Consider the following 27,379-nt stretch of genomic DNA (forward strand, 5'->3'; position numbering starts at 1 on the left):
ATTTCCTCGCCAGCCCTCGGGAGACTTCGCTGGCCGGCATTGCAGCTTTTCTTTTCCTTCTCTCTCTCATTCCCATCCCATCCCCTCCCCTCCCATCCCATCCTTGCATCCATTCCTCTCTCTCTCTCTCGTTCATCCAGTTTAATTTGCTGATGTTTTGTATCCCGCCGTCTGTTTGTTTTGTCTCTTTGGTCTTGTTTTCCACCCGGCAACCCCCACCCCACCCCCTGGACAAAGCATAGGTTTTATCCAGAGTTGATTTAACTTGCACCAGATTGCAGCAAGCAGAGAGGGAGCAGGAGACGGCGGAGAAGGGAAGCTACAAGTGCAGGCACGAACTGGGAGGCAAGGTGGAGCTGTTGCAGAGAGCGAGTGACCAGAAGGAACAGCAGCTGTAAGTATTTGGGGAGAAGCGACGAAAAAAAATAAAATGGTATTCAGATGAACATCCATGATTGAACAGCCACTGCACATGGTGTTAAATGCACCTCATGATCATGCACTTTAATACGTTCAAGAAGGAACTGCAGATGCTGGAAAATCGAAGGTACACAAAAAAGCTGGCGAAACTCAGCGGGTGCAGCAGCATCTATGGAGCGAAGGAAATAGGCAACGTTTCGGGCCGAAACGTTGCCTATTTCCTTCGCTCCATAGATGCTGCTGCACCATGCTGTTTTCTTTCTCCCCGTGACTTCATACTATCTTGCATTGCTGTGATCTCCGACTGCACGGCCTTGTCTCAGCTGCGACATCGCTGGACAACTGTCTCCTACACTTGCCCAGTCTTTGCTCTCCTTCCATTTTGCTTTGAGGATGAGAGGGTATCTTATTGAAACATATAACTGTGTGTTCTCCCTCCCTCCCACTACCACGCATTCTCTCTCACTCTCTCTTTTCCATGCCCTCTCCTTCCCTTTCTCCTGCCACGCGTTTTCCCTGCTTCCCTCTTCCACTTTCACGTGCTCTCCCACCCTCCCTCCCTCTTCCACGCGCTCCCTCATTCGTCCCGAACTGTTCCATGCGTCTTCCCTCTCCCACGCACAGTTCCGTGTGCTCTCCCACATTCCATCCCTCTTACAGTCATAGAGTGATACAGTGTGTGAACAGGCCCTTCGGCCCAACTCGCCCACACCAGCCAACAATGCCCCAGCTACACTAGTCCCACCTGCCTGCGCTTGGTCCATATCCCTCCCAACCCGTCCTATCCACGTACCTGTCTAACTGTTTCTTAAACAATGGGATAGTCCCAGCCTCAACTACCTCCTCTGGCAGCTTGTTGCATCCACCCACCACCCTCTGTGTGAAAAGGTTACCCCTCGGATTCCTATTCAATTTTTTCCCCCGTCACCTTGAACCTATGTCCTCTGCTCCTCGATTCCCCCACTCTGGGCAAGAGACTCTGTGCATCGACCCCATCTATTCCTCTCATGATTTTGTTTCACATGACTTGCCTCCTCCCTCTTCCATGCGCCCCCCCCCCTCCCTCCCACCATCATTCACCCCTCTTCTGTGCGCTCCCCCTCACTCCGTCCACCAGCCCTCTCTCCCTTTCCCTTTGCGCTATCCCTCCCTCCCCTCCCCCCTCACCTTCCACATGACCTCCCTCTTCCACTCACTCCCACCCTCCATCCTATCCTCTTCCTCCCTCCCTCCCTCACTCACTGGGCAATAGACCCTGGCGGGACCTGCCGTCTCTGGTTGTTGGCCGGTAGCCTTAGGTGCTGCTTCAATGTACCACCCAATGTAAATGTTTCATTATTAATGTTTTACGTGTCATTCCCGACTGTCGCTGTATGTCATGTTGTCACTTGCGGGCGGTGCACCAAGGCAAATTCCTTGTATGTGAATACTTGGCCAATAAACTTATTCATTCATTCATCCATTCATTGTGTGCCATTTTAGTGCGCGTGGGTTAGTCAGTGGCTTCTGCATTCATTTCTGACGTGGGATCGTTGCAAGTCAGCAGCAGGTATTCACTTTTGGACCCAGAACCTCTGCTACCTTGCACTCCAGCCACCACTGGCGCGGGGAGTACTGTTCCATCATTCAATCAGTAGGATCCATTGACCTCGGTGTTTAAGAAGGAACTGCAGATGCTGGAAAATCAAAGGTACACAAAAATGCTGGAGAAACTCAGCGGGTGCAGCAGCGTCTATGGTGCGAAGGAGATAGGCAACGCTTCGGGCAGCCCGAAACGTTGCCTATCTCCTTCGCTCCATAGACGCTGCTGCACCCGCTGAGTTTCTCCAGCATTTTTATGTACATCCCATTGACCTTGGACTCCCTTCCCAGTGAAGGTCTAACTACCCCCCCACAGGTTGTCCCACACGTTTGGTCATTCGTCAAGGCAGAATGTGAGAGACTGGTAAAACAGATGAGCGCACCCAAGCTTGATTCCTCTCCCAACGTCGTAAGCTCGACTCACAATCTGGTGGTTGATCCAGCTGGTACCTGTCCCAACTTTACACTTTTCCACCTTCTGTTTGTACTTTAGCCTGGAGTGCATTAGACTGTTTTGCTGCTGTTACTGAGTTGGATGATCAGCCATGATCATATTGAATGGCGGTGCAGGCTCGAAGGGCCAAATGGCCTACTCCTGCACCTATTTTCTATGTTAAGAAATCAGATAGCACTGGGTGGCACAGTGGTGCAGCAGTAGAGTTGCTGCTTCACAGCGCCAGGGACCTGGGTTCGAACCAGACTACGGATGCTGTCTGTACGGAGTTTGTACGTTCCGCCTGTAACCGTATGGCTTTTCGCCGGGTGCTCCGGTTTCCTCCCACACTCCAAAGGTTTGTAGGTTAATTGGCTTTGGTACAAAAAAATTGTAAGTGTAGGATAGCTCTAGTGTACGGGGTGATCGCTGGTGTAGATCAAATTCCTACTGGGGTTAAACACAGCAAAACACTAGTTTGGTCCTGGGAGTTTCATACTGTGTGATTTCTCCATGTGCCGTGCATATTTGGACACTAAAATGCTACCTAGAGTTTAGAGTTCCTCGAGCACTTTACACCAGCATCTGCAGTTCCTTGTTTCTACATTTTGGGGATACATATATATATATATTTGATGGAAACTGAGCTGATTGTGAACCAACAGAATACAACTGGAAACTGATTTGAAGATCGAGAAGGAGTGGAGACGGGCTCTGCAGAATGACCTGAAGAGAGAGAGGAACACCATCTCGGAACTGAGAGCGCAGACACAACAGCTGAGCGCCCTGAAAAAGGTACCGTAAACACGGGATTCACCCGCATCTTCGTTAATCCAAGTCAGCAAAGTGTCATAACAAATATCATGCAATTTGTTTTGAGTGTCTAATTGAAAGGACATTGTCCTGTCTGTACTGCCGATTTCATGTCACTGATTGCCTATGTGTTGTACAAAAAGACGCAGAGGATTTGAGTATAGGAACAAGGAGGCCCTACTGCAGTTGTACAGGGCTCTGATGAGACCGCACCTGAAGTATTGTGTGCAGTTTTGGTCTCTAATTTGAGGAAGGACATTCTTGCTATTGGGGGGGTGCTGCATAGGTTCACCAGGTTAATTCCTGGGATGGCGGGACTGATATATGATGAAAGAATGGGTCGACTGGGCTTATATTCACTGGAATTTAGAAGGATGAGAGGGTATCTTATAGAAACATATAAAATACTTCAGGGATTGGACAGGCTAGATGTAGGAAAAATTTTCCCGATGGTGGGGGCGTCCAGAACCAGGGGTCACAGTTTAAGAATAAGAGGTAGGCCATTTAGGACCGAGAGGAAAAACCTTTTCACCCAGTTAAGAATTTGTGGAATTCTCTGCCACAGAAGGCAATGGAGGCCAATTCACTGAATGTTTTCAAGAGTTAGATTTAGCTCAGCCATGATCATATTGAATGGCGGTGCTGGCTCAAGGGGCCGAATGGCCTACTCGTGCACCTATTGTCTATGTTTGTACAAAGTGCTGGAGTAACTCAGCGGATCAGGCAGCATCCCTGGAGAACACGGATTGGCGGTGTTTCAGGTCGGGACCCATCTTCAGTCGGAAATATCACCTATCCGTGTTCTTCAGAGGTGCTGCCCGACCTGCGGAGTTATTCCAGCGCCTAGTGTCCGTTTGTGCATTAACCAGCGTCTGTAGTTCCTTGCAGAAACAAAGAACTGCTGATGCAGCTTTATATTAAAGATGGATACAAAGTGCTGGAGTTACTCAGCGGGTCAGGCAGCATCTCTGGAGGAAAAGGGTGGGTGACATCTTGGGTAGGAACCCTTCTTCAGACTGAAAGTAGGGGGTGGGGGTGAAGAGGCAAGAAAAGGTCAGGATCAATGAGGGCTGGCAACAAATCATCTCAAGCAAGGAGGAGCCTATTTGCTGCTGGAATGCTTGCCTTCATAGATTGGGGCATAGAATATAAAAGTTAGGATGTAACCTTTACAAAACATTGGTTAGGTCGAAGTTGAGAGTCTTGTCTGCAGTTCTGGTCTGGTTAAAGGAAGGATGTGGTTGTGCTGGAAAGCTAGGGAGATTCACCAGGATGTTGCCTTGATTGGGAAGCGATCAAATAAGACTTGTTTTTCCTGGAGTAGATGTGGCTGAAGAATGATCTAATATACATATAATAAGATTATGAGTAACATAGACGGATGAATGGTGAAGGAAGGAACTGCAGATGCTGGTTTAAACCGAAGATAGACACAAAAAGCTGGAGTAACTCAGCAGGACAGGCAGCATCTCTGGTGAGAAGGAACGGGCGATGTTTTGAGTCAAGTCCTTTTTACAGGTGGATGGTCAGACTAGGGTGGAGCATAAGTATTTTTCCCATAGTAAGGGTATCAATAATAAGAATATTTTATTGTGAGAGGAAGGAATTTTAAAGGGTTTAAACGAGACGTTGTTATAACAAAAATGGCTTGACAGCTAGTTTGCGATGTCAGGTCTTCAGTGTTATGGCTGGGCAGTTGCAACCATCATCCAGTGCCTTTGAAGTGAATCATAGTTTACTGGTTGGCTTTTGTGAAGGTTTGAAACCTTACAAGGAAGTGAAGATGATTGATCACTTGTGTAGGAAGGAACTGCAGATGCTGGTTTAAACCGAAGGTAGATACAAAGAGCTGGAGTAACTCAAGCGGGACATGCATCTCTGGAGAGAAGGAATGGGTAACATTTCGGGTTGAGAACCTTCTTCAGACTGCTAAATAGTAAAGATGAGGGAGTGGGGGCTCGGAAAACGGAAGTCATTAGAGACGAAGGGAGTGTGAGGTTTCTTGGATATAGGTCGGGAGAGATTGGACCGGGGGGGGGGGGGGATAGGATGGAGATGAGGAATGTAGAAATCATTTCCTTGGGAGGAGCAGGCAGAAACAATGGATCTGCCAGAGCAGTTGTTTATGGATTTTGGGGAGAAGGTAAAAGCAGGTAAAAACGATAAGGTTGAAGGCTGTAGAAGACAGAGAGCCAGAAGTGATAGCATTTGAAATGGTCTGTGAGATTATGGCCTAGTGCTCATCTGTGGGATCATGGAGGAAGTGTCTGAGAGCTGTCGCCTGGCCTCAGTGCGGTAGAGGTCAGCTCGCCAGACTACCACAGCACCTCCCTTGTCGACGGGTTTGATGATAATGTCGGGGTTGCTGCAGAGTGAGCAGGGGGCTGTATGTTCAGAGGGGGTGAGGTTAGAGCAGGTAAGGGGAGTGGAAGAGTTGAGATGGTTGAAGTCACCTGCCACTTCTGGTTGTGAACGTATCATTCGTGCCAGGCACTGCCGTCAGCGAGACCGGATTCCCCAGGACCGTCTGTATCCTCCCTGTGACTCTAATGTTGGCACGTACACAAATGTGTGTCCTATCTACATGTGAGAAAGCCGAGTCATACAGCGTGGAAACAGGACCTTCCGCCCAACTCGCCTCATCTGCAGTAGTCCTAACTCCCTATGTTTGGCTTGTATCCCATTGAACTGATCCTATCCCTGTACCTGTGTAGAGTTTTCTTAAATGTTGCAATAGTACCTGCCTCAGCTACCTCTTCCGGCAGCTCGTTCCATACACCCACCACCCTTCGTGTAAAAAAAAAAGTGACCCCTCGGGCTCCTAATAAATCTTTCCCCCTCGCTGTAAACGTATCATCTTGTTCTCGAGTCCACGAAGCTGGGCAAGACTCTGTGTGTATACCCTATATATTCCTCTCAGGGTTTTTGTACATTTCTATAAGATCACTCCTGCTGCACTCCAAGAATAGAATCCTAGCCTGCTCAACGTCTCCCTGTAGCTCAGGCCCTCGCATCCTGGCAACATGTTTTATGTAAATGTTTTGCAGCGCCCTTATGATTGAGAACGAATATGATTTGCATGTGAGTTTCTGTTCTGTGTAACAATTGCTGCTTGCAACAGAACTTTGAATCGCACAACTTTATTGACTAGCATGCCATTAATAGTGTTAGCGTAAAGCTAATATGGGGCCATGAATGGCTGTCTAACCCCAAGACCTGCCAGCTGTTTTGTCGAAACACGGCCAACGATTTTGGTCTTGAGGACAAAATGACAGCAGCAATGCCAAGGGAACATGATCTATCTGCTGCTGGAAGTTTTTGAGGTTGGGGTTTGTCAGGCAGCTCAGTGATGATCCCCAGATTAGCTGTAAACTAGACAGAAACAATCCCGCTCGCCCACGCTTCAAGCATTGTCCTACGGTCCTTCATGGTGCAGATCAAGATGAGGTTGGATTGCAGCCCGGCCAGCTGGCGTCTCTGTTGATAGGCAAGGAAAACCCGACCATCTTCTGTATTTTCTTGTGTTCTTGAAGGGAGTCAAGAGTCCATAGGAACCAGATTGTGCAGGTATTCTGTAGTCTTGGACAAATGACTCTGCACATGTGGTCAGAGTTGTACAGCATAGAAACAGATTCTTTGGCCCAACTCACCTATGCTAACAAGATATCTATCCAAACATTTTGCCCATACCCGTCTAAAATTATACCTGCTTTCATGGCTTCTCCAGACAGTTCACTCTGTGTGGAGAATGTCCCCTTTAAACCTTTCTCATCTTACCGTAAATCTGTGTTCTCTAGTTTTAGATTCCCCAACCCTGGGAAAATTACTGTGACCGTACTCCTTATCTATGCCCCATATGATTTTTTTTCAACTCTACACTCCAGGGGGAAAAAGTTCCATCCTTTTCAGCATCTCCTTATAATGCCAGTTCTCCAGGTCCAGTAACATCTGAGGGAACCCTGTCCACCTGCATTCCTTGCTATCTCTGGTGCCATTTACCGTGCAAACCTGAGTCTGGATTAATTTCCCAAAATGTAACAATTTGAGCTTGTCCTAAGTTAAATTCCTTCTGCCAGTCCTTGGCCCAAATCACCTCTCTCCTCTTGACATCTTCACTGTCCACTACCTCCCCAGATAAAATAGCGATAGATTAATAATTTTCATAAAGTCATTCCAACTTGATAAATCTGTTTATTGTTTTGTAGGAATTCCTTGGGTTACAAGAAGAGAATGGACAGCTGCAGAGAATCTGCAATGATCAGGAGCAGGCATTGCAGGAACTGGGCTACAAACTCAGCGAGTAAACCACCCCTCTCATCTCATTGGTCATGCTGTTGATTCATTTGTACTCTTTCCCCATTCCCCGATGAAAGATGTTCATTCGTAATGGGTTATGTGTATGTATGTGGTGTGGGCAGGGTTGGCGGGACGAGGGTAATAATCATTAATGATTTATGAGGGTGCAAGCTACCTTGCAGATGCCTTGTTATAATAATTTCTCTGCAGTGTTTTCTTTTTCATTTTTTATAGGTCAAAGCTCAAAATTGAGACCGTTAAGGAGGCTAACAAGGCACTGCAGGTAATTTTATAAAGAATGCTAGTGGACTTTATCTGCTGTGACGGTGCTCATGATGCGATGTTTTATAAAGCAAAATCTCCTTGCATGTTACCTCGATAGGGTCAGTGTGTTTCCTGCACAAACTTACATAATCTGAAGAAAATTTACAAGTATGGTACTTTAATCCTGCCAACCGACTTTTCAGTTCCAGAAAGTGTGATGCTTTTTCAAGTGTGGTATTGAGAGTTTGCATGTCCCTGATGGAGTGAAAAGGATAAGGAACTCTGGAGAATGAGGGAAATTGAGGCTCGTAGCAGGAAATAAGAGGCCTGGGTCAGGGACAGGCAGCTGGGGTCAAATATATCCCTGGAGGGGTATAGAGAATTGAGGAGACTATGGGGGCATTTAAAAAAAACATTGCAAAGAAAAGTTTGTAAACTATAGACCAGCGAGCTGAATATGTGTGAAGGAAAGGTACTGGAGTAGATTCTGAGGAATACATGAATTTGGAAAAACAGAGGGTGGATTAGGAATTGTCGGCATGGTTTTGTGTGTGGGACAATCTCTGAGGAATTTGATTTGAGTTTAAGAAATAAACAAGAAGGTTGATGAGGACAAGACCACGTGTAGTCTATTAGGATTTCAGCTAGGCCTTAAAAGTTCCACATGATAGACTGCACTGGAAGGTTAGATTGCCTGGGATCCAGAGCTGGATACACAATTGGCTTAATGGTGGGAAACAGAGGGTAGTGACGGAAGATTGTTTTTCAGTCCATAGGCCTGTGATTAGTTGTGTGTGCCTCGGCGATCGCTACTGGGTCCATTGCTGTTTCTCGTCTGTATTAGTGACTTGGATGAGAGTATACGAGACATGCTTTGTAAGTTTGCAGATGACACTAAAATCCAAACCATGACCTCAGTTCTGATCGTTGCAGAACACCAATGGTCAGACCTCCAGACTGAAAAATCCCCTTCACTGAAGGGTCTGTAGAAGGATCCCGACCCAAACGTTGTCTGTCCATTCTCTCCATAGATTCCAACATCTGCAATCACTTGTGTCCCCTTCACTATTACCTTCTGTTTTCTATCACCAAGCCATTTTTGTATCTAAATCACCGACTCACTGTGGATCCCATGTAACTAAATCTTCTAGAACTGCCTACCATGAGGGACCTTATGAAATGCTTTACTGAAGTCCATGTTGATGACATCCATTGCCCGAACCTCATCAATCTTCTTACACAGAATCAGGAATAGACAGCTGTTCAGGCCAGATCTGTGGGCAGAGAAAGAGTCAACAGTTCAGGTTGAAAGAAACAAAACAAGCTTGTTAGGTTGCAGGGAGGGAGATATTTATGAGATGTCAAATCCATAATGTGACTATAGGGATAAGCTGTAAACAAGGAACAAGATTTACTTGCATTTGAAAAACATGGGGTTACTTGGGATAGTCAGCACAATCATGCAGCCAGTAAACAGGCTCTTCGGCCCAACTTGTCTATGCCGACCAAGATGCCCCATCATTGCTAGTCCCACCTGTACACTGTGGATGGCTTGATTGTAATCATGTATAGTCTTTCCACTGACTGGATAGCATGCAACAAAAAGCTTTCAGCCAATCATACTGACCAAGTTGCCATATTGGGCTAGTCTAATCTGCCTGCATTGGCCAACATTCCTCTAAACCCTTCCTATCCATATCTGTCTAAATTGTATCCACTTCTATAGCTTCCTCTGTCAGCTCATTTCCAGATATGGAATAATACTCCTTTTATACAGTGATCCCCATTGTATTGTCTTAAACAATGTAACATTCAGCTGTTGGTATATTTTTAGTTTGCAGTAGCAAATGTCAACCTAAAGCCATTTAAAAAACATTTATTTTTGGAAAAATAATGTTATTATGAGTCAAACTCTAGCCCGCACCATTCTCCCCATTGATACATTTCCTAACACCAGGTTTCTTAGAAATGCAAGTTATAGCAGAACTATCTGTATCTGATGAGCACACGGCTGTCTGCATGGACTTAATTCAGTAGAGATCATTTCTGACCAACTTGATTTGAACTTTTGAGATAACCAGAATTGACAAAGATAGTAGTTTTTACATAAACTGCAGATTAATGAAGAAATACATTGAATGCGAAAGAAATGTGCAAGTTGGTTTAAAAAGATGGTTCAGAATGGAACAAGCAAAGGGTAATGGTGAAGGTTTTAATTGACATTGGCGTCGGATTTAGAAGTCCATTTAGAAGTCCTTTGCTCTTTTTGTCATATCAGTGATTTGGACTTAAAATATAAACGCTATTATGGAGATGTTTGTTAATAATATGTGATTAATGGTAAGGAAGAAAATTCTAGGCTCCAGGAAAATATAGTTGGAAAACTAAAGAGGTAGAAAATGCATGATAAATGACAGGCATATTAAGAAATACAGAGGATCTTGCCAGGGTTGTCTGAAAAATTAGCTAGCCTGTTAGGTTTGGAGGTACTGCAGCTGACTTGTAGGGGGTCTTCGGAGCACAAGAAGCAGGATTAGCTGAAATACCACAAGGTCAGAGTGAGCTTCATCCAGCTATGCTCAAACTACGAATGTCTGGTTGAAGTGCTGGAGTAACTCGACGGGTCAGGCAGCATCTCCAGAGGACATAGATAGGTGACGTTTCAGGTTAGGGTCCTTCTTCAGACTCATCATCTATCCTGACCCGCTGAGTTACGCCAGCACTTTGTCTCATGGTTTGTTTTCTACCCGGCAGTAACCTCTGTGCTTCTGACCTCTAGGGTTTGGTGTGGCTGAAAGACAGAGATGCTGCGTGCTGTAAGCTATGTGGGAAGGAGTTCTCCATCAGTACAAGGAAGGTATGGAACATTTGAAGAATTATGTACCAGCAGGGTAACGCTATATTGGCGGGAAGCCCTGAAATGAGAGCAAGGCCATTCAAGATTAATATCACGAGATCTTGAACTAATTCCCCTAAAATGCTGGCGAGAATATTGTCATAACACTAAGTTGTGGAGAAAAAAGTGGAACAAAAGTAAATAAAGGGAACTTAAGGTTCAGATCAATGGAATGTCAGAACCAGAATAACAGGCCAATTCCTGTAACAAATTTAGCACTTTACAGATCAAATCCAAACCAGACCAGCTGGGATGAAAACATTTATCATCCAAAGCACTGTATTTTCATATCTATTTGTGGCCAAGCCCCACTCTGACCTGTGGAATTTTCTACAACCTTATAAACCGTCACACTGGTATCTTAGTTTTGCCTTCGTCCACCCCTAATTGATATTGCTCCACCAGTGATCATCAGATAGCTGTGTTTTACATTCTGGAATCCCCCTCAACTATGATTGCGCTCCCAATTATCATTTTCATCGACAACTAAAGCAGAGGAGTGCTGCTGAAATAAATACATACTAACTAATTGATTTATTATCTTCTCTTTAGCACCACTGCAGGAACTGTGGGGAAATCTTCTGCAACGCCTGTTCTGACAATGAGCTTCCGCTGCCCTCCTCTCCAAAGCCTGTGCGTGTGTGTGACACCTGCCATGCGCTGTTGCTACAACAATGCTCCTCCAACACCTGAACATCCCAGAGGCAAGTCTCAGTTGAGGCCTGGTCTTGCACCAGTGGGCAGAATTCAGATCTTGTCGCAACTAGGTCTTTAACAAAGTCCATGCCAGTCTCCATGAAAAAAGAGTGACTTTTAATGGTGCTTCTTTGTAATTAGATGAACTTTCGTCCTCGTTACTGCTCAAGAGGAAGTATACAGGTGCCAACTCAAAAAGCTGGTGTAATCATTTTAACAGCTATTTTGTACTCACACTATTAATGTATTTAATTGATCACTAATGCACTACTTTTTGAAAGTTGAACTTTTGCTGGTATTCAATTTATTTGTGCCTTCCTTTCACATTGCATGGAGGACCAAATAACAGAATCTTTAGTTTTGAAACCATCTAACCATCACAATGTGAAGACAACTGTTCACTAGCATTAAAATTAGTCTTTGAGGATAACTCAATCCTTGTGTTATAATGGTTTAAATAGGTCTTGTTACTTATGTACAAAATAAGAGCTGATTTAATTGATGCATGAACCATGTATGATAGTGGCAAGACCACCAGTTGTTTGTCTATTGTAGTGATTTTCCTTCCAGTTAAATGTAGACAAGATACCTTTTTTGTAATGGAAATAGGAAATGCATACTCGATATAATAGTAAAGCCAAAATGTAATTGTAATCTTGACTTCAAGGCGGTGGAGTGCGTGAATGTGTTTCAACAAGGATACTGGACATTAACTCTCAATCCAGTGCTTAAACTAAACCTTAACCAGATTTGCTAGTGCTGTGATGGCAAAACACTTTTCATAGTACTAGACAGGCTGGGCAGTGACAGCATCAGGTTACAGAGGGAATCAACTCAGGAAAAGCACTGCAAAGGCATTGAACACAGCAAATGTGTTGCCAGCATGGGGAACCTTAATATTTCCCTCCCAAACAGGTCCACGCTACTGTATAAAGGGGAAGAGTTGCCCTGCCCCACCGCCTAGCCAAGCAATCCATTGCAGTTGTGCTTATTTGCAATGTATTTCTTCAAAATCTGTCCCAGTATACTATCAAGAGCAATTTAATTTACGGAATTAAATTTGGATTCCATAAAGTTTCAAACCATCACGTGAAAGATGTGCAAGATGCCTGTTTAACTGGACTACACTGAGCATTAGGCGGAACTAGACTCTGTTCTAACTACCATTTAAGTCATGTTTTGTGAAATTAGATTTGCAAATCACAGAATAAACTATTTTAAAATAGTTTTCAAAATCTTTATTGGACTCATGGGTATTAAAACTGGAATCTTTTTAAATTGGAAAAATTAAAATGGAAAATCAAAGCGATAATGAAACCTTAAGATTCGAATTAATATTATCACAGACACAAAATCGATTGTGTCTAGACCCAATTTTAGAAACAGCAGGAATATCATAGACTCAATTCTGCACAATACGAAAACAAAATATCTTCAAAAATGACTAGTAGCGGCCACGGTCAGTTTGAGGCAGGGTGTACCCACTAGTACATTCACCACCCTCCACTGCCGCCCACGTTCCCCATTCCTTCCACGTCACCCCCCATTCCCATGCCTCCAGATCCGTCGTAATATCCCCGTGCACCATTGTTGCCTCCGCTGTGCCGACCTAGAATAAAGAATTTAATCGTAAAGTCTTCAAATAATTTTTTTAAGTTTGAAGATCTGGCAGCCTGATGCATCAGAAAGTCAGGTTAATCATAGAAAATGCAATTCCCAAGAGTGTTAATCAATATTTCGGGGAAGCCTATGGGTGGGGAGGGGGCAAGGATAGAATGTAACCAGAAGAACACAAGAGTACATGGTCATAAGTGATAGCAGAATTAGGCCATTCAGCCCATCAAGCCTACTCTGCCATTCTATGGCTGATCTATCTCTCCCTCCTCACCCCATTCTCTCCTTAACCTCTCACTCCTGTACTCATCAAACTTTGTAAACATGCAATTTAAATACTCGGAGTTCAGGGGCAACAAATAAAAATATAAAACACGACAGTGAATTTTGAAGAATGTAACTTATCAAAAAGAAACTCATCACTTAATTCTGTTTGGAATTTAAAATAAAAAGAATGTAACTTTCCTTACCGTATGAGCCCATGCTGGTCTGACTCCCGTAACCGGCGGCGTAATTACTGGACATCCCGTGATTCCCCGAGGCACCGTAGCCTCCCTGGTTTCCTGCAAGGAAGGAGGCTTTTAGATAAAATATCTCAAAGCATTCGCACTGCCGCTGCAAAGCTTGACGGAAGACTCAACTCACCCATCCCGTAGCCGCCACCGTAGCCGCTAGACCCTCCGCCAGCAGTGGAGTTCAAGAAGAGTTCAATGTAACGATGCTCTGAAACAAGATCAACTGCCGTGTAAACATTTTAGCCGATCACCTGTCCACACAACTCAACAGGTATTCTCTCACAAGTTAAACATGCGTCAAACCATGACATCTAACTTGGCTTCCGAGAACTGGACATTTGAAAACACCTATCCCAAATTGCTGACAGATGGTGTGTGATGTAGTTTATCACAGAAGATTCACAAAGCAAGGACGTTGTGATTTCTTGACCGTCAACTTAATGGAAATTTGGGAATCACCAAATACCCATGCACTATACACCCTGTCTTTGAAGGACACAAAGTGCTGGAGTTACTGGGCAGGTCAGGCAGCACATGGACGCACAGGTCTGGGGAACATGGATAGGTAATCTAGGTGAGGCCCTTCTTCAGACTCTGGAGTCTGCAGAGGGCTTCGATGCAAAACATCACCTGTCCATATTCTCCAGAGATGCTGCCAAACCTGCTGAGTTACTCCAACACTTTGTCCCCGTTTGTGTATTAACCAGCATCTGCACTTATTTTTTCTCTCACAATCCTGTCCTTGCCAGCCTGGAGTCAACAGTCAGCCCTGGTGTTTTAGCCACCCTCTAAATATCACTTCAATAAAAGCACTCCCAGTTTTGCTGGTGGACCTTACGCCTTCCCAGGGCGGGCGGTGTAATCCTCAGTAAGATTCCCTACGACACTTGGCAAATGGGCATTAACCAAGGTCAGCCCTATCTGATGAAGGCCACATGCTATGTACACATCATACAGGGCCCTGGTGAGACCACACCTGGAGTATTGTGGGCAGTTTTGGTCTCCTAATTTGAGGAAGGACATTCTTGCTATAGAGTGAGTGCAGTGTAGGTTCACCAGATTAATTCCCGGGATGGTGGGACTGATATATTATGAAAGAATGGATCGACTGGGCTAATATTCACTGGAATCTAGAAGGATGAGAGCAGAGCTGCCAGGCTGTCAGAGCATTTCAGTATTCTAGTACCTGAAAATCAGTATTTTGCTGAGAAAATCAGTATTTTTACGCAGTGCCATTTTGCTGAAAAAAGTGTTATTTTTTTATGTGCAGTCATACCCATGTAAGCATACAAGACTGCATAACTTTGCTACCAATTGACATGTCTTCTACGCACCTTACTTGACAGTGCATTCATTGCCATCTCTTTGTATACTGCTGTTTGAACGGCTGCTTCCTGCTTTTAGCACCAGATGAAGATGTGGAAGCCATTTTGGAAGCCTCTCTCCCTCCCTCCCTCCTTCTTCAGCCTCCCTCGCCTTCCTATTTTCTTTCCCTCCCTCTTATTCTCCACCTCCCCCCACTGTCTGGGATCCATAGTGCTGTGGCCATAGCGCTACGTGTAAAGGCAATAGTGCTCCACCTGGGAGCACTATTTTTAAAACCCATCGCGCTGTTCATTTAAATTCCCACGCATAAACTGACAGCGCTGTTTAAACCTGTAGCGGGACAGGCAGATCAAAGCTTACAAAAATAATCATCCAGATCTTGAAATTTAAAATACTAATAGATTTAATCTGCTATAATTTTTAGAGGTACAGTATGACTTTTTATATCCTTGCATTTATTAAGCAGCAAGATGAAACAGGAAGTCGGGCTGATTTAAAAAAAAATCCGTATTTCACAACGCAAATCCGTACATCCGTATTCTGATCGCATTTCCGTACAAAATACAGAAAATCCGTGCTACTTGGCAGCTCTGTGAGAGGGGATCTTATAGAAACATAAAGGGATTTGACAGGCTAGATGCAGGGAAAATGTTCCCCATGTTGGGGTAGTTCAGAACCAGGGATCGGTTTAAGAAAAAGGAGTTAGGACTGAGATGAGGAAAAGCTTTTTCACCCAGAGTTGTGAATCTGCAGAATTCTCTGCCACAGAAGGCAGTGGAGGCCGATTCACTGGATGTTTTGAAGAGAGTTAGATATAGCTCTTAGGGCTAATGGAATCAAGGGATATGGAGAGAAAGCAGGAATAGGAAACTGATTCTGGATGATCAGCCATGATCATATTGAATGGCGGTGCTAGCTCGAAGGGCCGAATGGCCTACTCCTGCACCTATTTTCTGTTTCTAATTCCCCACCAACAAGCATTGGCCATGGCAGGATTCTTTATTTTAAATTAACTTTGTGGTTCCTACAAGTGCAGCTCAGCCACGACCCTCGGGGTAAAGCTAGACAAGAGCTTAATTTGTACTTACGCATGTGAGCTTTATCCTTACACATGGCGGCTACCGCGTCCTCGTGTGTTGCAAATTCAACGTCAGCCTCCCCTGTGGCCCGACCGTCGTTTCCATACTCCAGGTGAATGCGAAGAGGGTTCAGAGGGGAAAAGAACTATAAAGAAACAATTGTAAAACATAATCTAACCACCCACTGATCAGATTCATTACTGCTGATTGAATAAATTAATCGGAAACTTACGTGTGCAACGTCATCCTCGGATGCCCGGAACGGTAGACCACGCATGTGCACAAAGTGTCCACTCAGATAGCCCGAGCTGGCGTCTCCAGCTCCTCCATATCCATGGTTCCCCATACCTATAAAGAGCAGAGTTAGTGCAAACTCTGATAACACATTTTCCCATTCTACATTTATAGTTCACTATGATAACCTCTGACATATCCCCGCACACCCTCCCTCATTCATTAGTGATAGGAACAGAATTAGGCCATGAGTCTACTCCCCCATTCAATCATGGCTGATCTATCTTTTCCCTCTCCACCCCATTCTCCAGTCATCTCTCTATAACCCGACACCCATTCTTCCTAATTACTCTGCTCATTCCCACCCATTTCCTTTGCCCCATTCACCCTATTTTACCCTTTATCCTTCTCCTGTGTTGCACTTTTCCACTTTCTCCAAACAATATAATCAAAATTATTCTAAACACCAAACCTACCTCTGTTGCCTCTCATAGCGCCAGGCCCATCGTATTCATCGTTCCCATAGCCATAGTTGTCATAGCCGTTGTAGTCGTCATACCCACCATATCCTGAAGAAATCACAAGCCACATTAGATAAAATGAAAACACCACCCGGAGGTCCTAAAATACACTTCTACCTGATTCAAAAGACAAAATTTGCACCAATAGCTAAAGGAAAGATATGTCAATTTAGAATATAACAACAAGTTATTCATATTTAAACTCAAGGCGTAGACATTGGGACTGCAAGGCTTATATTCTGGCAGCAAGGACAATTAATTAATTAATCGTGCTCTAGTTGCCAGTATTTGGCCATTGTAAATCTCTGAATGCTGGAAACAAGTTACATCCCAATTCCACAGTAAAACATGTAAATACTTTCAGATGAATGCACAGCTATATACTGTGTGCAACACGCATTTCACTCACCACCACCATAACCACCTCCTCGACGCATACGATCGTAAGCGTTCCCTCGCTGGGGACCAGCTCCAAGGTAACCACCTCGTCCCATCGGCCGGTCGTATGGGCCCGGTCTCTGTCCCATCAGCCGCTTTGGGGGATCATAGTATGCCCGCACCTCGCTTCTGCTGCTTTTAAATATCTCAATATACCTAAATCACAATGAATATACAGTTAACACTCATGAGAAATACTGCAATTGTAGTATTATTCTAGATAACAATTTGGCTGAAAACATACATATCTTAGTTTACATTAGAACGACTAGCAGATATTTCTAAAGAACACCAATTCTACACATTTAATTTAACATCGAGTCCTACATGACATTTTAATTTAATGTTTTCTCAATGGAGCAAGCATATTTGCAATTGATTATATTCAACAGGTTACTATTTATACTATTTTGCAAGTAATCTTCTCAAAACGTTGTTCAGTAAATAACTGAGGCCATAAAATGGATCAGATTCTAATGCATGAAAATATGGTTCAAGTATAACACAGTTGCATTAATTGTAATTACAATATTGTTCATCTCAGGCATTCACTGATCTGCAGCTTGGAAGAGGGAAAAAAAAAATCAAGAGGGCAAATACACGGCAAGAACATGCAGCCCCAAGGGGCCGTGGCAGTCCTGGCACATTAGACCATTGTTATTGGGTTCTGACAGGGAGCAAAAATAAAAGTAACGGGAGAGGAGCTGAGCATGGAAAGCAACATGAGTGAGCAAACATTGTGCTGCAAGTGATGACAAGGTAAAAAGTGAAATGTTACTGTATCAATTCAAAGATTTGTAACAACCCCAGGTGAATGGGGGTCATACAGCACTCCATATTTAACTCTTACTGGGGTACAAGATCACAACAAGCCACCTGTAATATGAGGCAGCTGTGAGACCATGCCGTAACATTTGCAAACCATTATGCTGCATTTTTATCCACTCAATCCAAGCAGGATTCTTACACATTAATATATTTTGTTTAAAAAGGCATAATTCAATCAAGCTACACGTGTAGCTTTTACTTGGGATCTTAGGATTATAGAATATTAGTTATGTACGTTATTCTTAACTGACTGCAAGATCAGTGTGTAGTCCCAACTTCAGTGCGTCATACACCAGCACCCAGCGTTTAAACTCAACTTTAAGATGAATAACCAACCCGTCCGTCCATCCCCACCTGTGCCCTATTCTTTCCTTGTGTTTCCCCAGTGCTTTTTCTGCTATCTCCTTTGAAGCAAACTGCACGAAGGCCTCCCCTGTGCTTCTCCCCTGGTAGTCCATCGGCAAAGTTATCCCATTTGGCACGATTTCCAACCCTTTAACCCAAGGACAAAATAACCCCATCAGGGGAACAATATTAAATGATGCACAATTCCCAACATTATCTACATATTTATAAAAGATTATCACCCCCGTTACTAACACATAAAAATGTAAAACACTAATAAGATTTACAGCACACCCAACCTCCATAATGATTTTAAGTGTTCAGCTACAAAATTAGTTAAACAGACTAAATGGCAACTACAGAACTCATTTCAATTACAACACTTTAACAACTGCTCTGAAGGTACAGCAGCAATCCATTATGTTGAGTCCAACTACAGACAAATACAATTATACATTCAGTTCATAGTGCAAATACTGAAGTTATATTTAGGTATAGGATGCCTCAAACATCAAGATACGCAAATCCTTATGCTTCAAACACAACATTTTTACCAAATACAACTAAAATCTAAATTGTCACCGACATTTTAAATTTACATTAGACACAGTTGCTTTTAAGCCAACAAATAAATAATTCAGTAAATCCTAAATTATATCAACAATTACCCATTACAAGTTACACAGATCTAACAGCAATTTAAAGTTTTAATGTAGATTTCTAGTGAAGACACGTGTATGTGAAAAATACCTGTGAAAAACTGAACTATTTCCTCCTTGCTGCAACCAAATGGAAGTCCCCGAAGTCGCACGGTGCCATCGTTGGATGTATCAGAAGGAGTGGCACCGTTATGTTTTAGAACCCAATCCATTTCACTGCCGTTAGATTTGAAAACTGAAGGGTGAAAAGATAACAGGCTGTAGCTTTGCACAGAATGCATGTGCAGGTGCATCCTCCGGTCTCAAACTGTTGTGCTACATAATAAGTGCTCCCACGTCTCCATAGAACAGTCAGCAACTGCCCAGTCCTTTTCTGCCAAGATTAAACCATTGGTTTAACCAAATAGTTACACCTGAGGCATGAACCAATTCATCACAACGAAACATACATTTAAACATTATCAAGGCAGCGGGGGAATTTCAGAGCGTTGCTTAAGGACCAGGATTTTATTTATAAAGAGCTAGTCTCTGTAATGGTGAAATGAAACTACCATATGGCATAACAAAACTCCATCTGGCTCACAGATATCCTCTGGGGAAAGAGGATGAAACATAGAAAGTAGATGCAGGAGTAGGCTATTCTGCCCTTTGAGCCAGCATCATCATTCAATATGATCATGGCTGATGGTCGAGAATCAGTACCCTGTTCCTTTCCTCCCCCATATCCCTTGATTTCGTCTTAGAGACCAAATGTGGCCTGGTCTATGTGCTCTGGTCTACAAGGCCCCAAATTTAAAACATGTTTAAAGGCAGATACCACATATCAAAAACATTTAGCGGAATAATATCTAAACTGGGAATGCAGACCAGCGGCCATTTTATCAGGACAAATCACAGCTTGGTTTGCAACAGTTCAATCCAAGACTGTGGTAAATTGCAGAGAATTGTGGATGCCGCCCTGACCGTCACACTAACCTCCCTTTCATAGACTCCATTTGTATCTCATGCTGCCTCAGCAAGGCCAGCAGCATAATCAAGGACAAATTGCACCCTGGCCACTCCCTATTTCCCCTCTCCCATTCGGAAAAAGGCCCATCTCCAGATTCAGGGAGTTTATTCCCAGCTCTTAACAGGCAAGTGAACCATCCTACCACAACTAGAGCAGTCCTGAACTACCATCCATATCATTTGGAGACACTCAGTCTCTCTTTGATTGGACTTTACTGGCTTTACTTGCACTAAACCTTATTCCCTAATCGTGTATCTGTACACTGTGGGCGGCTCGATTGTAGTCGTGTATTGTTCTTCCGCTGACCGGTTAGCGCGTAACAAAAGCTTTTCATTGTACCTCGGTACACGTGACAATAAACTAAACCAGCTAATCAACAATAGCATCTTGCTTGTATTCACAGCCGAGTCACAACCATCACGCACCACTGTCTCATCACCACTTCCAACATACATGAGTAGCGCTGCAAGCCCTTAACACCGTCTCATGGCCATAGGTTAAAAAACAAATGTCTCCCTGGTTATGGGACACTGCTCTCGGCTGATGAATCAGTGCCCCTCTATATGAAATTATAGTTTATTAGCATTGAGAATAAAAAGGGCAGGTTACGTGCTCTGGGGAGAGGATGTCAATGCACCAGCGCTAGTAGAACCACCCATGACCAAACTGTCCCAAGTCCAGAAGGTCATAGCTGTTAAGAATTGGTCTGACAGGTGGTAAGTGCCAACACAAGGAATAAACCTCATCCTCTGCAATCTACCTGTACAGATGCAAAGCCCATCTTTACAAAACCCTCCACTACCCATGCGTACCAGCATATTAAATGGAATATAACAATATAATGGCATCTCAAATCTGGGCACCTATAAAGCCCTCTGGGTCATTAGATTTATATTCCACCACAATCTGTAACCTCATGGCCTTAACACATTGCTCACCTTCTACCTAGAGTAACCTTTCACCATCAACCCATTTCTAAAGATAAACTGAAAGTTTACCAACGCCTATCCACATGACTGGATCCAAAGCATCAGCTGTGAAAACAAAGAGGATGAGACGGAGTTTCTTCCCACAGACCATCAGGACTGTAAACTCTTATCTCACCAGGGACTAATCTACTGTTGTGCTGTCTTTTTTTCCCCTTCTTCTTCTAAAATGTAAATACTGGTTCTGTTCATAATCCGCAGACATTGCCACTTTCATTTCACTGCACATCTTGGATGTGTATGTGACAAATAAAGTTGACTTAACTATCCATGTGCCCGTCTGTTTCTTAAATGTTGGGATAGTCCCTGCCTCAACTACCTCCTCTAGCAGCTTGTTCCATACACCCACCAAGAAAACGTTACCAGTCAGGTTCCTATTAAATCTTTCCCCCTTCACCTTAAACCTATGTCATCTGTTCCTCGATACACCTACTCAATGCAAGAGACTTTGTACATCTACCCAATCTATTCCTCTCATGATTTTATACACCTCAATAAGATCACCCCTCATCCTCCTGGGCTGCAATGAATAGAGTCCCAACCTCTACCTATAGCTCAGAGCCTCTAGCCCTGGCAACATCCTTGTAAATCTGAACCCTTTCCTATCTCTTACATCTCTTCTATAACACGATGTCCAGAACTGAACTCAATACTCTAAACGCGGCCTCACCAACGTCTTATACAACAGCAACATGACCTCCCAACTTCTATACTCAATACTCTAACAGCCAAGTTGGCATATGTTGTGGAATTGACAGTACCATGAGAAGATGGTGTTGGAGAAGCTTATGAGAGGAAAAAGACCAAATACTCTGAACTGGCAACTGAAGCAGCCAAGAATGGCTGGAAGACCAAGATTTTCCCTGTAGAAGTGGAATGCAGGGGATTCATTGCTAAATTTACAAGCAGTCTATTGAAGAAAATGGGGTTGAGGGGTCGCTCCCTTCAACAACAATCAAGTCATTGTCAAAATCAGCAGGTAAAAGCAGCAATTGGCTTTGGATTAAAAAGACAAAATTTGGGCTGCAAGATGAAGATAGATAAATACTTTATTAGATAATATTAGAGAAGACAGGACGGTAAGGAACTGGGGGGGGGGGGGGGTGGGGGTTGTACCTGGGACATTTCTATGTATTAAATTCCATTAACCATTCCTCAGCCCACCTGGCCAATCGATCAAGATGCTGCTGCAATTTTTCCATCACTATTATTAGAATGATACTGAAGAGTTAGTGGAGTGTATGCCAAAGCCTTCATTTCGCTGATATGCCCGTGCTGCCACTCAGCGCAGGATTGTTACCTACCTTCAATGTATCTGTGGCCCATATATTTTCTGTCTTTGGCCACAGCTTTTTTAAAGTCCGCTTCGTTATCTAGATGCACATAAGCTTCACCGCTTGGACGGCCATCTTTCGAGGTAGTAAACTGCACACCACGCAATCCGTTTCGAATATCACATTCTAAACCAATAGAAAGATGTCAAAATTCTCCAGTGCTGCAGCGGCCGATGAAACTCATCTTGATCGTACACAATTTTACCTGAAAAGAAACGAATCACTTCCTCTGGTGTACACGACCAAGGTAAACCCCGTACCCGAACTACGTAGTCCTCCTCCTTCGTGGGCTCCTCAGACTCCTCTTTCTCTGCAATTATTGCCAAACTATGAATAACAACTGGCTTGGCGTGCAGCCAAAATATTACAATTCAGAAATTGAAGCAATGCTCACCTTCACCTTCAACGTCACGGTCACGGTCACCTTCACCTTCACGGTCACCTTCAACGTCTCGGTCACCTTCAACGTCGCGGTCACCTTCAACGTCTCGGTCACCTTCACCGTCGCGGTCACCTTCACCTTCACCGTCAAGGTCTAGGTCACGGTCACCTTCACGTTCGCCTTCAACCTCCTCCTCCTCTTCCTCCTCCCCCCTCTCTGGCTCCAGAGAAGTAAAGATTTCTGTGAAACATTCATATATGTTGGATATGTTAATTAAGTGAAGAATTATGCGTTTTATTTCTCCCAGCAGGTGTTTGGTTATAAATTTTGAAATGTACTCTCCAAGGTCATTCTGGACTATGGAACAATCAACCAAGGCAAAGATAGACACAAGATGCTGGAGTAACTCAGAAGTGAAGGAATGGGTGATGTTTCAAGTCGAGACCCTTCTTCAGGGGCGAGGGACACACAAGGTGTGAGAACAGGACAAAGGGAATGGAGATCATGGAAAATATAAAATAGATCATTGTTAGCTGGGAGAAGGTAACAACAAAGCAGAGATTAAAATATAGTCAGAGACAATAAGACATGGGAAGGGATGGAGAGAGAGGGGAAAGCCAGGGTTACTTGAAGTTAGGGAAGTCAATGTTCATACTGCTGGGGTGTAAGTTTGCCTAAGCGAAATATGAGGTGCTGTTTCTCCAATTTGTGCTGGGCCTCACTCTGACAATGGAGGAGGCCCAGGACAGAAAGGTCAGTGTGGGAATAGGAGGGGGAGTTAAAGTGCTTGGCAACTGGAAAACCAAGGCAGTCATGCCAGATTTTCTTTGATGGTACAGGTTCAGCCCATCCTGACCATTGATCACCCTGTACACTAAATTATTCCATCTTCTCATCCACTCCCTGCATACAGAGATTAAGATTCTTGATTAATTGAATTAAAAGGTTTCAAAGATCTTTTATTGTCACGTGTACCAATTAAGGTACACAACTACATAAAAGTTAACATAAACATCTACCACAGCAGATTCCCCACATTCCTCACTGTGATGGAAGGCAATAAAGTCCAATCTTCTTCTTCTTTGTATTAACAAGGGAGTCAGGGGTTATTGTGCAAAGGCAGAAGAATGGGGTTGAGAGACAGATCAGCCACGATTGAATTGCAGAGTAGGCCTTTGGCCTGATGGGCCAAACGGCTTTATTCTGCTCCCATAACTTATGAACTACACACTTAGGGCAATTTACAGACGCCAATTAATAATGCTGGAGTAACTCAACGGGTCACGCGTTAGCCAAACATCGCCCCTGTGTTATAGACAATCGGAGCAGGAGTAGGCCATTCGGCCCCACGATCCAGCACCCCTGCCTTCTCCCCATATCTTTAGGATCTCCAAACCTCTCTTGAAAGCACCCACAGAATCGGCCTCCACTGCCACCGGAGGACGCAAGGAATGGGGCCGTTTCCGATGGAGGACCACGAGGCCGCTTGATGGGGAGCAGCACCGCCGGAGGTCACCGTGTGAGCGGTGGCGCTCACGCCGGAGGACCCCGGGGTCGCTGGCTCGGTGGGGAGCGATTGCCGCCGGAGGTCGCAACAGGGTAGGTGGCGCTGCAGTTGGAGGACCGCCGGGCCCTTGAAGGGAGCGTTCAGGGCCGCACTACCACCGGAGGCCGAAGGGAGTGGGGGCGCTGCCGCCGGAGGACCGCGGATGCCGCCCGGCGGCTGAAGGAGGAACAGCAGCCGATGGCCGACCGGCTGCTTTGTTTTATTTCGCGGGTCCCGGGGCGCTAACCTGTTATAGAGCCCGGCGGTGGGATAATCCCGGCGCGACCGTCTCGTCCCCCTACACCCACCCCCCACCCACATCGACCGTCTCCATCACCGGGAACATCCCTACGGCGATGGACATCCGAAAGGTTGCGCGGCCGAGGCCCACGGAGAGCGGGCCGAGGGAGACGGGAGAGCGGGGCTCCGGCGCCCACTAGGCCCCGGAGGTCCCGGCCCTTCAGCTTCTTCCCGCCAACGGCCAAGCCGGCGCCGCGGACCGTGCGCCATCCCCAAGGCTTCCCTGAGCCTGGAGCCTATCCTGCCCGTGGTTCTGTTTTACCCTCTTCCTGCGCCATGGTGCCGCGCTGATACCGACGACGAGCGGAGACAATGGACGAGCGCGCAACCGACCCTTGGCAAAATGGCGCCGGACCGAACCCGCCCGCCGCACGCACGCACCGCGTCGCCGCTATCGCGAGAGGCGGAAGTCCAGCCCACACCCCGCCTCCCTCTCTCCGCGCCGCCCAGAGCGCCCCCCACGCACGTGATCAATATCCCTCACCCCCCCCCAACCAAAGATACAATAGCGGATCTTTGGTCCCCACCCCCCACGCACGTGATCAGTCTCCCTCACTCCCCCAAAGATATTACAGACCCTCTAATATCTTTAGGTACACAAAAAAAGCTGGAGAAACTCAGCGGGTGCAGCAGCATCTATGGAGCGAAGGAAATAGGCGACGTTTCGGGCCGAAACCCTTCTTCAGACCCCCATCCCCCTCTAACAAAAAATAACTGAAGCCTCCACGCTGCTTACTCCCACTCTCCTGGGTTTCACTCCACTGGGTCCTAGTGCCAGTCAGCCCAGCCTTGCTAACCTCAGTGGCTGTTCCACTGACTCTCCCCCATCCCCCTCTAACAAAAAATAAATCTCCTCCTCTAATATCTTTGCCCGTCACCACCACCAAAGAGGATCTTTGACCACCACACCCCCCAAACGTGATCAGTCTCACTCGCCTCACCCCCACACACGTGATCAGTCTCCCTCGCCTCACCCCCACACACGTGATCAGTCTCCCTCACTCCCGCCTGCCACCACCCCCGACACGTGATCAATCTCCCTCCCCCCCTGACACGTAATCAGTCTCCCTCACCCCTCCTGTCGACCCCACCCCCCACCACACACACTCACGTTTAGGAAAGAACTGCAGATGCTGGTTTAAATCGAAGGTAGACACAAAGCGCTGGAGTAACTCAGCGGGACAGGCATGAGAGAAGGAATGGGTGACGTTTCGGGTCGAGACCCTTCTTCAGACTGATGCCAGGGGAGTGGGCGGTACAGAGATAAAATGGAGTCGGAGACAGAAAGACTGGTGGGAGAATTGGGAAGGGGGAGGGGATGGAGAGAGAGAGAGAGAGAGAAAGAAAGAAAGAAAGAAAGAAAGAGCTATCTGTTAAAGAAGTCAATGTTCATACCGCAGGATTGTAAGCTGCCCAAGCGAAATATGAAGTGCTGCTCCTGCAATTTGCGCTGGTCTTCACTCTGACAATGGAGGAGGCCCAGGACAAAGTGCTGAGCAGCCGGGAGATCAGTCTCTTCCCCCCTCTTCCTGTTGATCAGTCGCCCTCGCCCCCTCCACACGTAACCAATCCCCCCAACCCCCCCCCCAACATGTGATCACCCACCTGGCCGTAATATCCCCTCCTCGCCAAAGAAGCTCCCGCTCCTCACAGCCCGCCCCACGTGATCATCCTGTGTCAATCACCCTCCTGCCTGACCCCCCCCACCCCACAGGTCCCGCCCCCTCACGTGATCAACCACTGGCGGGAACGTCCCCTCCCTTCCCCATGTGATCATCCTGTCAATTCTTCAGACTTAATTAACATATCAATTTAGCTCACATCTGTACTTCCTCAGTTATCTTTTTTGGTGTATAATGTCCTACTGTGCCGACTTAACTTTGGAGTTGTGATCAGCCTTTGACTGAAGGTAGATAATTCTAGGGAGACTTAGCGGTTAAGGCAGTATCTATGGAGCGAAGGAATAGGTGACGCTTCGGGTCAAGACCCTTCTTCAGACCCTATTCCTTCGCTCCATCGATGCTGCCTCACCTGCTGAGTATCTCCAGCATTTTTATCTACCTTTGATTTTTCCAGCATCTGCAGTTCCTTCTTAAACACTCAGCCTTTGACTGAGACACTTCTCCTCTTGTGCAAATAAAACTCGCTGCTGATGGTTAATCATAAAGGGTCGACTTCGTCAAACCCAACGGTATGGCTTCCCTAACCATGTAATCCTTCCTTTCCCTCTCTCCATCCCTCTCCCATCCTAGTTCTCAGACTTCCCTGATTAAATTTTACCTCTGCATGCTTTGTTGTCAACTTACAGCTAACAATGATCTATTCTGATCAGAATGATCCAGTCTTAAGGGTCTCAACCCAAAACACCCATTCTTTCTATCCAGAGATGCTGCCTGTCCCTGTTACTCCAACATTTGTGTCTGTCTACAATGATTTATTCTACATTCTCCTTGACTGCATCCATTTTGATGTCTCGTTTCCACACCTTGCACTTCTTTATCTCTGTCTTCCTCTCCCGAGTCTGTCTGAAAAAGGGTCTCGACCCGAAACGTCACCCATTCCTTCTATCCAGAGATGCTGCCTGAGTTACTCCAGCATTTTGTGTCTAGTGTAAACCAGCATCTGCAATTCATTTCTGCACATCCGATCAGCCTAACAATCACAACATGCGATGCAAAGGCGCCAAAGGAACAAGATTTTCAATCTGAATGCAGTTTGTTTTAATCAGCATATAATCCTCCAACATTTTCGCCATCTCCAACGGGATCCCACGACTGGCCACATCTTCCCATGTCCACCCTTTTCTGCTTTCCGCAGAGACCGTTCCCTCCGTACCTCGCTGGTCAACTCGTCCCTTCCCACCC

General features: G+C 45.3%; 2 protein-coding genes across 21 annotated transcripts in view; one reads left to right on the top strand and one right to left on the bottom strand.

Annotated features, from left to right (window-relative positions):
• rufy2 (RUN and FYVE domain containing 2) overlaps window positions 1–12,053 on the top strand; it is a 46,494-nt gene extending 34,441 nt beyond the window's left edge. The window contains exons 13-19 of one of the 2 annotated variants that reach the window (XM_033034383.1): window positions 275–394; window positions 3,100–3,229; window positions 7,453–7,547; window positions 7,778–7,826; window positions 10,314–10,316; window positions 10,587–10,664; window positions 11,256–12,053. In XM_033034383.1, coding sequence (XP_032890274.1) covers window positions 275–394; window positions 3,100–3,229; window positions 7,453–7,547; window positions 7,778–7,826; window positions 10,314–10,316; window positions 10,587–10,664; window positions 11,256–11,396 — 616 coding nt within the window. In that variant the 3' untranslated portion in view covers window positions 11,397–12,053. Of the gene's footprint in view, window positions 1–274; window positions 395–3,099; window positions 3,230–7,452; window positions 7,548–7,777; window positions 8,213–10,313; window positions 10,317–10,586; window positions 10,665–11,255 lie in introns of those variants that run through there. The other variant, XM_033034381.1, reaches the window with a different exon arrangement.
• Window positions 7,419–26,188, bottom strand: hnrnph3 (heterogeneous nuclear ribonucleoprotein H3). Of its 19 annotated transcripts, none has more exons than XM_033034401.1 (14): window positions 26,121–26,188; window positions 22,808–22,909; window positions 22,682–22,729; window positions 22,493–22,597; window positions 22,258–22,413; window positions 19,050–19,193; window positions 18,309–18,447; window positions 17,098–17,282; window positions 16,644–16,736; window positions 16,166–16,281; window positions 15,943–16,078; window positions 13,659–13,736; window positions 13,479–13,576; window positions 12,623–13,008 (listed from the first exon to the last, which is right to left on the bottom strand). In XM_033034401.1, the coding sequence occupies exons 5-14, from the start codon at window positions 22,277–22,279 to the stop codon at window positions 12,844–12,846; spliced, it is 1,176 nt and encodes a 391-aa protein (XP_032890292.1). In that variant the 5' UTR covers window positions 22,280–22,413; window positions 22,493–22,597; window positions 22,682–22,729; window positions 22,808–22,909; window positions 26,121–26,188; the 3' UTR covers window positions 12,623–12,843. The 19 variants fall into 19 exon arrangements, with proteins under 19 accessions (XP_032890293.1, XP_032890294.1, XP_032890286.1 ...); XM_033034397.1 differs by having other exon boundaries at window positions 22,682–22,765; XM_033034404.1 differs by lacking the exon at window positions 26,121–26,188 and adding an exon at window positions 25,911–25,929 and having other exon boundaries at window positions 22,682–22,717; window positions 22,838–22,909.
• Between the last annotated feature and the right edge of the window lie 1,191 nt (window positions 26,189–27,379).

The sequence above is a fragment of the Amblyraja radiata genome, chromosome 15 (assembly GCF_010909765.2).
Source record: "Amblyraja radiata isolate CabotCenter1 chromosome 15, sAmbRad1.1.pri, whole genome shotgun sequence".
NCBI classification, from domain to species: domain Eukaryota; kingdom Metazoa; phylum Chordata; class Chondrichthyes; order Rajiformes; family Rajidae; genus Amblyraja; species Amblyraja radiata.